The sequence below is a fragment of the Cryptotermes secundus genome, unplaced genomic scaffold (genome assembly GCF_002891405.2).
Source record: "Cryptotermes secundus unplaced genomic scaffold, Csec_1.0 scaffold206, whole genome shotgun sequence".
Classification (NCBI taxonomy): Eukaryota; Metazoa; Arthropoda; class Insecta; order Blattodea; family Kalotermitidae; genus Cryptotermes; species Cryptotermes secundus.
The window spans coordinates 269,271-281,747 of record NW_019734313.1 but is presented as its reverse complement, the minus strand read 5'-3'; the positions used below and the strand labels follow the sequence as shown (position 1 = coordinate 281,747).

Here is a 12,477-nt window from a genome sequence, read left to right as displayed (position 1 = left end):
AAGAGACGGCCGTTGTTAGGCATTGGCTCTGTAAACATGTTTCCACGGCAACCAGATCACGTGACCACCGCAACAGATACGCACGCAACAATAGAAGAACTGTTGTAGGCGGTGTCCAGGAATGACCGTGCTGGAGAAGACCAGCAGCAATTTAACAGACCGGCCTAACCTTGCGTTAGATGTGAAAGGGTCGCCAGCCAGCGAGAACAGAAGGTGCCGAACACGGAATCTGAGGAATCTATGAATTGCTGGGAGCCGTTACCAGGCCACCACTAGTGAAGACAAGATGAGAAGACTTAGTACATGCCATTTCTCTCTCGCTTTTTTGTTGCTCCCACTTTGGAGCACATGGCATCCGTGAAACGCTTTGTTTCACTTCAGTTTCTTAATCCCAAGACAGTCGGTAAGACGCCCTTGGACGGAGGATCAGCCCGTCGCAAGGCCGCTACCTACACAGGACAATACAAACAGAACAAACGCAGACAGATATCCATGCCTTGAGTGGGATTCGAACCCACGATCGAATTGTTCGAGCGATTAAAGACAGTTCATGCCTTAGACCACACGGCCACTGTGATCGGCCGTAGGTGCTATAGTGAATTGTAAAGTGTATGAATTAGCGATAGATATTAATAATTAATAATACTAAAATTGGTTCTAGAAAAATATGATGTAAAGATAGAGTACAGAAACCAAAGTTGTTCCTGTGCTTAATTAAGTACAGCGCCATGAAGACGTATTGGGGAGTGCAGGTATAGCTCCACCATTCTCTGCCTCCACTCTAGATAGACTGAAGATGGGAACTGAAATTTCTAGTTATGCTTGTCTGCCCTCTTCATTTAGTTATTAAACCTGTTAGATGGTTTGTGTACTTTGTTTGTCAGTTTGCAATTACATTGCTGCCCTCGGCGCTGTCGGCACCGCGGGTTGCGCGCGCCGAACGGTAGAACTGGTGCCCTGATTTCCGATATCATCCCCACATTTGCCTGGGCGAACCGAGAGAAGCGAAACAAACCTGTCAGGATGGTCGGTGTTGCAGCCGGAACTCGAACCGAGCACCTCCCGCGTCAAGTCACAAGCATTTCCGCTTGAATCAGGCTCATTACTTTTCTGATTGATTAGTCGTTCTCTCATTTGTATCCTGTACAATTTGTCAGTTAATTGGTTAGCTACTTCGTAAGTTATAAAATATTTCTTTTCTTGGGGGCGGGGGGGGGGCTCAATCGCAAAGCCGTCCAGATGGGAATTTCTGGGAGCAAAATGGCATTTTGTTGCATAACTTCAGGTTCCCCAGTCAGTGCTTGCTCTATCAATGCTCCACCTTCATCAGGAGTCGCTAGAGCATCCGGTACCTGTCTACAGTGGGTGCTCCCCGCTGAGGCGCCGCCTGCCCCACGAGCCTGGAGTCGTCTATCCGGACGAGTAGAATGTCGCCGCTCTGCATCTCGGCGCTCCCCTCCCAGCTAACAGACGCCGGGGCGGACTCCGCTTCGTCGTTGTCTTCACCCTCACAGTCCGGCTGCACCTGCATCATTACACAACTCACATGTAGCCCTGATCTTTCGCACAGAAATGAAATCTCCACATAACATCTCCACCTTCGTTAATTATCGTCAAAGAACCCAAAGCTAATAAAGATTTCATTCAGTCGTCATGTTATTACTTTATGTTATACATGAATGGGCTCATCCCCGGAGAATCCCGCTGTCATGTTGGAAATATCAGTGACAGGAAGTTAGGTGGCCTCTAGTGGCATGACGTTCATACCAAATTTTATAAAAATGCTTTAGTATGTTCAGGCGTTGGGACAGTCACACGGAAACAAATTGGCTTTAACGAAAAAAAAAATGACAATGCCAGGCCCTGGCCGTGGTTGGAATGTTAAGCTGTATGTCTTCCGTCTTCCCTGTCGGCCATCATCATCACTATCAACTTGTCTGTTCCCCGGAATGCAAAATTCCGCCCAGTGGGTATACCTGTCTAAATGTGCATATCTACAATCGCCAGGCGTGCAAATTCTAAGGTGGTCATAGTCCATATACATGCTACTGTAAACGTGTTTTCTTATAACATTAAACAACTGGTGTTCGTGTAGAAAATGTAGGCCCTGCATGGCGCTGTCTACACGTCTCATTGAGCTCTACAACTTTCATTTGATACCTTCTTTCTGTATCGGATGTTTTGCTGAAACAGGAGCATTGCCAGTTCTTATTCTTGCCAAGTTCATATCCTTCTCCACAGTGGAACTCTGCTTAGTCGTGTTTCGTCAAACGGCCTAATGTTATAAAGAAGCCCGAATATCCTGTAGAAGGGAGGCTCCGCGCAACGCACTATCTTCCTTTATGAACACAGTGAACAAAAACAAAATTTCGCTTGTGCAACTAGAAGACTGGCTCCAGAAATACGTTCAGCAGTTTCCGAAGATAGGTCACAAGCAGTTTGCAACCGCAGACTAGGAGCAGTAGACGTGTGTAAAAAGCAGCAGCGCAGTTGACGGGTGTATTAAAAAGGTAAAGCTATCCCTGTAACAGGCCACAGAGGCCCGTACCGTTGTGAGACGTCGAGGCTCCCACATTTTCTAGACGGCGGTGAGGGTGTCAGCCTTACGCGCGGTCCGCCCTTTACCCCCGAGGAAGATTCGTGGTACTCATTTCTGTTAGAGGCTGAGTCAACCCCAGGGCCATAGTGCGGCTGAAATGATTAGGTCAATTGAAAAAAAAATCCGGTGACCTCTTCGGGAACCAAACCCGCGACCTTCCGGCTTGTACCATAGTGTAAAAAATTTTAGACCTTTCATGGTTACCACGAACAATGGTCATTGCTGTTGGACTCATGCCGTGTAATTGGAATTGCAGAAAGCTTATTAGAATTTCATAGATTGTAAAATGAACTAGAACAAAAGGCCATACATTAAAAGTAAGGCTGACTGTTCTCTGTGCGAAGCGAGGAGTTGAGGGAGAGACAGGTTCGAATTTATCTTTAATCGGACGTGGGAAACGTTACTTGAATTTATACAATTTCTCGATGTGGCTCGTGTATGAGAACCGAAAGGACGTGCGGTCAGATCTTAAGATCTACAGTACTCGTATATCGGAACAGACTGTACGTGAGTACAAAGACCAGCCCCTAGGTATTCGTATATATTCACTCTGTTAACTTTCCTAGCGATGCAACATACAGGATTGCTAATGTACACAGTTCGCCACTGCATTTCACAGCAGGAACTATAAGTGACGTGCTATATATGTGCTTTCCTTACTTACTTACTCATGGAGCTGAGCCCTTCTGGAGGAGAAGCCAATTCTGCAGCTACTCAAGAATTTCTCAACATTTTAAGGAACCCGAAGGTTCATTACCGTGTTCACAAGAGCCCTCCACTGGTCCCTGTCCTGAGTCAGATCTATCCAATTCATACCATCCCATCTTATCTCTCCAAGATCGATTTTAACTTTGTCCACCCACCTACGCCTTGGTCTTCCCAGTGGTCTCTTTCCTTCTGGCATTCCCACCAATATCCTATACGCATTCCTTGTCTCCCGCATTCGTGCTACATGCCCTGCCCACCTCATCCTCCGTGACTTGATCATTCTAATAGTACTTGGAGAAGAGTACTAGTTATGAAGCTCCTCATTATGCAGTTTTCTGCAACCTCCTGTCACTTCATCCCTCTTCCGTCAAAACATTCTCCTCAACAAAGAAAATATAACTACTGTAATTTAAAAAAGGGACTTGATTTTGTAAGTTGGTCTATCCGTATTCAGACTGTGTAGCGTCGGCTGATGCGTGAATGTCAAGTAGACGGTGGAATTGGAAGTCGGGGGCAGCCGGGCCACTTTGTCCACCACAGATTTCACGTGACCTGTCCTGAGTTCGCACCTGCCCCGCTTCTAGACGCCTGAGCTATGGTGCGGCCCCTTAACTCATACTACTTCAAATTGACGGGAAGTCAAAACTGTATATTGAGCGAAAAATAATCAGTAATAATGCCCCTTTTTATTAGCCACACTGAAATAAAAGTAAATATGCATATAACTATATAACTATAACGGGGGCACGCGGTAGCGTAGTTAGTCTGTACAAAGTGACTGTTCGTCAGAGCCGAGTTACTGTTACGACTGGCGGGTTACTGTCAATGAGTTCGTCTTGGCCACAAGCCCCTTGAGACTCACGACCAGCAATTTTATTTCCTAACTGAACACTTACGGTTACAGTTCTCTGTGAAGAGAGGATGGGTCTGTTGTTTACCATTGCTGCTGGTCCTCGCCAGCGCAGTCATTCTCAGGTCCGAGTCTCAGGGGCCTATGACCACATTTTACTCTCTCAGGTTAGGTCTGTTAACCACAGATATGAACCCCAGGATCAACCGTGGATACAAAACTGGACTGGATTTTCCTCCAGAACAACCGGGTAACAAGGTAGCATAGCTCGAACGAATATACGGAATTTGCGTTTACTGTTCCCTTGCCATTTACATGAGTTCCGGAACTTCCATTGTAGTCTTAGAAGTACGCGGAGCTGCTGGAAAACTGACGACGGTCCCCCTCACACCTCCTCGACTCGTTGCTTGGCGTGGGCCTCTTCTCTCTCTCCTCTCACCCCCTCCTTGCGAAACTTCCCTGCAGACAGCGCCGAACGAGTGATTAAGATTCAGCAGAGCAGATAATTGCCGAGAGAGTGGAATGCTGGCCGTGTGTAACAAACCCGGCGGCGTCTGCTCGAGGCGTAATGATTTAGAACGCGAAGCTCTGGTTTCTGCACAAGCCGCCATATTAAGGTTTTATTTTAGGGGCGTTTTGCGCGTTTGGTTGTTCTGTTTCTTAATTAACAGCTCTGTATTTTCTTGCGAGAGAAGTAAACTGTACGAGACGGTTAGGTGCGCTCCATGTCTGATGTGGTGAGCATGGTGAGAAGGTATTCTTCCCCACACGCCTCGATAGACGGCCTATATTTCAACTTACGCACAATGGCATGTCTGTAGCTCAGTTCGAGGATGTTTTTATCTTTCACTTCTTCACAATGTGAAGTGATTAATTTTCGAAGGCAAGTCAAGTCTGATAACGGTTTTAGAAATATGCAGGATATAACTGCGAAGCCATGCCGCAGACTAATCAAGGCTTTGATTGAAAGGCACGTGTAAGATCGGAAACAAAATATTATTGTGTTACGTTCCTCTCTACTAAAGCTTCAAGTTTCGTTTGGGTATAATCTCTTATATGAGATTTAAAAAGAGAAATTCCAGAGCTGGAGACACGCGTGCCTGAAGTTCAGAGTTACACTGCGTGCATTTCGTTCACAGAGTGCGCTCGTGTGGCTTGTTTGGTTCTTATAACTGCATCCGCAAAGATTAACCACATTTATTGTGAGATTGTTACTACGCCTCTGTCTGAATGTGTTCTTCAAAATGACTTTCGAAACAGCTGTCCAATTTTGATGAACGAAGTTGAAGCCGTTGAAAGCATACTTGGCACGGACCTTCTGCTGACTTACTTACATCCGCACATTTCAGTACCGGATGTCAGGATGACTGTGAGGGGCAAGACGGGGCGCAGAGAGAGATAAGTGTCCAAGTGAAGTGACTAAATCAGCATGTGCCTGGCACGAGTGGGTAAGACAAACTAAAACTGATTCAGTAACCAAAGATCGAACCAGGTATATCTCATTTCAGCTCCGATAATCTCCTTGGTCGATGTTGAAGGTTGAGGCGAAAGAAAGTGGTAGTGGACTATTTTAAGTATATTCTATCCACTCATCTGGAGAAACTTAGCAAGTCAGTAGCCTTAATAAGACTTTCAGTAAAGTGATTATCAGCCTAAAGGATGGTCGGCCATGGTTCTATTTCAGGCATTGTTATGAATCTCTTCTTCGCCATAGTGTGTCCAGACTGGCTCTAGAGACCACGAAAGTCCTTGTACTGCAGATACCGAGGGCTTTACAACAGGCAATAACGCAGCGGAGAGAGAAGCTAATCACTCACCTCCACCCAGTTTATGGGTTTTAAGGCCCTGCAGTACAGAAGGCCACCTGAGACTGAATACATTTTAGGTTATAAGGTCTGTAACATGACTCGGAGTAAAATTACATAAAATCTTGCGCACATCGGACTGTAAAGGGGATATGCTTGCTTGCAAGACCTACTCTTCGCCTCTGAAGATAGAGGCAGTTTGTCCCCCTGGAATATCGGTAGACTTCTACCAGAGCACGATGCTTCACATCCCTGAAGATAGAACTTTTCATAGTCACCGTCCTTAGAACCGCAAATCCCATATTTTTAACTTTTCGGCAAGCTTCGCGTGCTTTCGGGGGATCATTTTTCAATGCCGAACGTACAATATAGGAAATGTACACATAGAATCCCTCTTGTTCAATAAAAGCGCAGACCGTTATGTTTCTCTACAACACCAATCCATAAGTAATAAACCGTTATACTTCTCTACAGCACCAATCCATAAGTAATAAACCTTTATGCTTCTCTACAGCACCAATCCATAAGTAATAAACCGTTATGCTTCTCTACAACACCAATCCATAAGTAATAAACCGTTATGCTTCTCTACAACACCAATCCATAAGTAATAAACCGTTATGCTTCTCTACAACACCAATCCATAAGCGATACGCCGAATGAGAAATACAATTGGGTAATGGAGGAAACCGACTTCTTTTATATACAGCATCATATAGTACCATATATATATTTGGATGCTTCAGAAACAAGAAGAAAGAAGCATCAGCGAGGGAGCATTAAAACAGAAAGGAGCCAGAAGAAAAGTATTATCAGGTCTCATTAATTACGAAGTGTGACAATTGCGTGACTAGAAAGGGAACGAAGCGAGTGCTCCGTCACGCCCGTACAATGCACGAGCAACAAAGCGCCGCTCGGCGCCAGAAGCTTATTGTGAGCCCCTTATTTAATTACGGGTGTCAGCATAGTGCAGGCATTAGAATTGATCGATTTTCGTGTAGCTTAGTATAAACATCATTCTGCTGATATCTTCATAAATTTTAAACTCCCTATCAAGTTTGTGTCGCAGTAGGTCTTTGAAGAACTTCTATTAAGGCTGTTTCGCTTGAAATTCAAAATTACAAAATTGTTGACGCAGCGAAATATTTCGGTTTCATGATAATCCGTGACTCACTTTAACTTTCCATGGTCAGTTTTTGTAGTGCCTTGTACTGTAGTACTGTTTTTGTAGTGCTCTGTTTCTGTAGTAACTAGGCCATGGGCGGGATAAACAAGCGGTGGGCGTTCGGTTCTCGGCAGCGGCAAGAGGCCTTTGTCTCTTCCACAACGTTCAGACGGAGCTGGAGTCAAACCAACTTCAGATCCAATGGGTATCGCAGTCTTCTTTTCAGATATTAAAGCGGCTGGAGCGTGAGGCTGACATTTCTGATGTTTCGTACCCATGTTTAAAAGATTTCTCGTATTCTTCTGCTACTCACTAAGGATTATGTAACAATGGGCCGGATGACTGAAGATGTGTGTAACTTTTAATTACGAGATTCAGATCAGTTCTGAAGTTTCAGACGAATACAATTTAGAACAGTTCCTTACACTCAACACTGATTTCAGAACTGGAGAACGTTCTCAGTTTTATTAAATTGTCTTCCCTCATTGAGTTCAATGTTTGTAAGAATAAAATGAAGCACAGAATTGCTGGGATTTTGTGCTTTGTCCATCATCCGGTATTCTGGAAGCAAGGAAACACAACATTATGAACACTGGATCTGTTTCCGTCCTCAGTTGGGGGGGGGGGAGGCACCTGCTCTGTTGGGTCCCTTAGGAAGAGCTACCTCAGTCACTGGAGCATTTGCGTAAATTGTCCGGCGGATGTTCCAACAGAAATACATCCTCTCAGTGCAGAGTTCGGCGTTTCCCTTGCAATGGCTCACGTCTCCTGGGCGATTTGCAAAGAGTTACAAACCACGAAATACTTCGACATTAAGTATTTAAAAAATGCGCACTGTTTTAACGAGGAACTAGATGCATTAGATTTGCTCTGAACCGACAGGCATATGAGGGTTCTAACGTGACAGTGACGTTGCAGATAACAAATGAAAGGTAATTTCTTTGTGCACACATTGTGCACTGTCTCATGTCTCGTTATAAAACAATTTGTTTCAATAAACATTATGCACAAACTGGCTTAGGTTTATTATTAACACAGGTAGAGAAATTAATTATTTCATTCGACATATTATTAATTTAGCAAATCACTCCACAGCTTGAAAATGCTTGTTTTGTTTAGGCTGGACGGAACACATGCGCCTGTAACTTGTTCCTGGTAGCACTAACTACGTGGGTCAGAGCTGCGGGGCACCCGTCAGCAAGGAACCATAGATTTCCAGCAAAGTTAGATTTTACCTTGGCAACTCCCACCAACCAACCTAATATACAAGCTTATAATTACAACCGTCAGCATTTCATGTTTTAGGTATATAAATAGAAGTGTTGTTTCGTCTATATTTAAAATGTTCATTCAACAGAATATTGTCACGTGACCGGGGTTGCGTTCTGGATTGGATGATTGGATTTATTGACGCGTATGCATTTGCGTAGTTCGGGACTACAGGCAATTACACCGCTATCGCTATTCTACACACTTTGGTTCACCGCTGCGCACGCACTAGTCGTGTCCTGGCAACGGTTATATCACAGTCCCACTGTCACTTCAACTCACACATGACGTCTTCTGGGCACAGTATAATTCCTTTTTGCCATTTCCTGCAACTGCCACTTCCTCAGACTCGACACAGTTCTTTTCCGACTGCTGTTCTGTACTCCTGCAGCGTCTGAACTCCCAATTCCAATTCTCTAATCCCCCTGCTACAAATAGACTCTCGTTATATAGCCTCGGGTCGGATCCATAGAAAACGCCGTTTTCTCTTTTCGAGTATTGCCGTGTTACCTAGTAACGCGTTCTAGCATGGTCCACAGAGAACACAGCTCATATTGCGTGTTCGCTGAAACGTGTATACTCAGTCGTTGCCTAGTAATGGGTCGATATATCTCCTGTGGTATTTTGTGTTGTGAATCGTGTAATCTGCTGGAGGAACATTCTGCCTTCGTCATCAGGTAGAAGTATGCTTCTCCAAAAGTGAGGTGCTAGCCTACAGGAATGCGAGCTGTCAGCGCCCAGAAGGTCACAGCATGAATATTCCTCTAATGTGAAAACCCCAGATCCTGATAGATGTCTCATTACACACATACAATTCTATTTTCAACCAACATCCAACTGATTTACCAGTCGTAAATACTTCCGTTGGGGGTACGCGGTAGCGTAGTGGTTAAGGTACTATGCTACAAGCCGGAAGGTCGCGGTTTCAAGTCCTTCCGGCCGCACTAGGCCCTGGGGTTTACTTAGCCTCTAACAAAAATGAGTACCAGGAATTAATAAAATAATTTTCCTGGGGAGTAAAGCGCGGCCGGCGCGTAAGGCTGACAACCTTACCGCCATCTTTGAGCCGATTGTCTAGATAATGTGGGACTCTGAACGTCTCACAAGCCTATGGGCCTTCACGGCCTGGTACAGGGATAGCTTTGCTTTACTTAAATACTTCCGTTGGGAGGGACGCAATGGTACAAAGAGTACCGCCCTCTGTGACGTCTCACACACCGAAAGGTCCTGCCGGTGTGTGCACTAGAGCACACCAAGACTCTAAGCTTGCTGTGACGTCAAGAAGAAAATGGTGAAATAATATTATAGGATTTTCGACGGTATGACCATTTGCCCTCTGAGTTCTGCAGCTTGTCTTCATAACGGTCTGGAAAACAATCACGAAGGAGGGAACTAGAAACAGGGTGCACCACAAAGAAGACGATGTACAGGAGGAACACTTTCGTTCAGGTAATTGTTATGAACGCAAGAACAGAGTGCCCGCCTATGTCGCGAGACAAGAATGCATTTCCATAATTAGGGAAATAAATAATATATTATTACTATTACTATTTTTATCGGGAGCCGGGATAGCGTAGTCGGCATAGCGACTGGCTACGGGCTGGACGGCCGAAAGATCGCAGTTCTAGTCCTGGTAGGGTAAGAAATTGTCTCTTCTCCAAGTCGTTCACACCGGCTCTGGGGTCCACCGAATCTCCTATACAATAGGTACCGGGGACTCTTTCCCCGACAGTAAAACGGCCGGGGCGTGAAGGTGACCACTCACCTCCAGCTAGTGCCGCTCCCCCATACGCCTCCATGGCGTAGTGCTTAATTAGATAAACACGGACAATCTTATCTTACTATTATCTCATTACTCGAATATCTGTGTATTATGTTGTATCGTAGTTATGCCTAAGCTTGAATACGCGTCTGTCGTTTAGAAGTGACACGCATCCAGCGTGAGCTTGTTTTTACTGCTTCTTTCCCATTACAGTTTTGCTTAGAGCACTTGAGAGTGCAACTTGCTGCAGTATTACTTATTCAAGCTCACCTTGGCTTAGATGTTCCTTCTGTTTGGAAATTGGTGCTCTGTATATCAGAGAGATTTCTGTGTCCAGTGTCTGCTCCCCATGCAAACATTGTTCCCCTACTGGACGCAGTTCAGCTGCTGCTGATGTCTGCACGGACGTTCACGTCTTTGGGACGAAAACTTTCTCTTAATCATGTTTTGTTACTTTCTTGGTTATTAAAATATTAATTGTATTCAAGGTGAATGTATTTGTTTGCATGTTCAGATATATGCCTCTATGGTCTAGTGGTCATAGTTACTGGGTTCGATTCCCGGCGCTACCAGATTTTTTCTGGGAAGTAGTGGGTCTGGAACGGGGTCCACTCAGCCTCGTAATGATAATTGAAGAGCTATTTCAAGGAAATAGCGGATCTGGTCTAGAAAACCGAAATTAACGGCCGTGTAGATTCGTTGCGCTGACCACGTGACACCCTCTATCCGCTAAAGTTGGCACTAACTTCGCCGACAAGCGGCGGTCGCTCGTTCGGTATAGTTCGCTTGCGGACTAAAACCACTGAGGTTTTTTGTTTATATGTATATACTCGTATATACATAACACAAAGCTTAATGTCTGGCGTGATTCCACCAACAGAATTATTATTGTCTTCTTATGTCTTTTCTTGTGTGTCTATATGTCTGTTTTGTTTCTGTCCTCGCTCGTGCTTACTTTGCAGTTGGAATTGGGGATACTGATTAAGCACGTAAATAAATTAATAAAGAATTTAATGCAATTATTATATTATTTCCTTAGAAAATAAAACAATTTACCTTGCTCAAACATTGCTATATGCGTGGTTTCTCAACATTCACAGGGGCCGGATATTCACTTCCCTTCAATATTTTCTGTCTTCTGTTTTGTTGGGGGGGGGAGGGCACGCGGTAGCATATTTGGTTGAAGCACTATGCTACAAGCCGGAAGGTCGCCGGTTCGAATACCGATGAGGTGGAATTTTCAATTTACCTAATCCTTCCAGAAGCACTATGGTCCTGGGATCGACTCAGCCTCTAACAGAAATGATTACCAGGAATCTTACTGGGGGTAAAGTGCGACGGGCCCATAAGGCCGACAGTCTCACCGCCATTTGTGAGGCGATTGTCTAAAGAAAATGTGGCATACTCAACGTCTCACAACCCTATGGGCCTTCACGGCTTGTTACAAGGATAGCTTTTTCTTTTTTTTTCTTATAAAAATTCGTTTGTAGTGTCCATCTATTGAGAAACCTTTAAATTGTGACTTTTTTAAATGACTGCTAATTGTGGCGTCTATTTCTTCCTTCACACAAGATATTCAAGGCAAAGGATATACCCGCACACAGATGTGTATTGCATGCCATCAAACGTTAGCGGGTTTTAATAATGAGGCTTTTGTTAAAGTCCATGTTGACTTCCAATACAAATACAAAGCTTCGTTTTGGTCCTTTACTTTCAGAGATACGAGTTCGTGTAGCTTCTTTTGTAATGTAATGATTTTGTGAAGCATTTAATCCCTGTGTATACCAATAGAACAGGAATTGCAAAATTACTCTTTCAGTCATAGCCCACAACAAAAGTGTAATTCACCGATACGTATTAAAGTCTGCCCACAGACTTTGGGGGACTATAAATGTTACATATTTTGTATGGGTTTTGTACAAAACGCTTAGACGGTTTATCCATGCTCATGTGTGAACTTAAAATCCTTTGAACTTGTTCAATTGAATTCAGCGAATTTAAGATCACTGAATGGGAATGTCAGTAGCTCGATGTACATAGCTTGGAGTGGTAGGACGGGTAATGAATAACGAATGGGAAGGGATGTGGAAGGAGGCGGTTGTGGCCTGATTTGAGGTATTCTCCCAGGCATTTTTCTGGTGTGGCTGATGATAGCTTGTACCCGCATTGAATTCGGACACCGTCGTCAAATAAAATATATTGTCACGTGTTTGAATGACTCCACACGGGGTTTGGTTTGGTAATCGGATTGACTGCACACTTAACAAATCGTAACTACAAGAAACTATAGCACTACCGCTAATTTGCGGACTCTACAAG

The 12,477-nt window shown here is 44.3% G+C and overlaps 2 protein-coding genes across 6 annotated transcripts in view; one reads left to right on the top strand and one right to left on the bottom strand.

Moving 5' to 3' along the window:
* The window catches only part of LOC111868519 (zinc finger and BTB domain-containing protein 24), a 140,262-nt gene that overhangs the window by 65,223 nt on the left and 62,562 nt on the right, over positions 1-12,477 (top strand). The gene's annotated exons all lie outside the window — the stretch shown is intronic.
* The window catches only part of LOC111868520 (delta and Notch-like epidermal growth factor-related receptor), a 96,497-nt gene that overhangs the window by 58,991 nt on the left and 25,029 nt on the right, over positions 1-12,477 (bottom strand). For all 3 annotated transcript variants that reach the window (XM_023859229.1, XM_023859225.2, XM_023859226.2), the window contains one exon: positions 1,353-1,525. In XM_023859229.1, the coding sequence (XP_023714997.1) occupies positions 1,353-1,525 (173 nt within the window). The remainder of the gene's footprint in view (positions 1-1,352; positions 1,526-12,477) is intronic.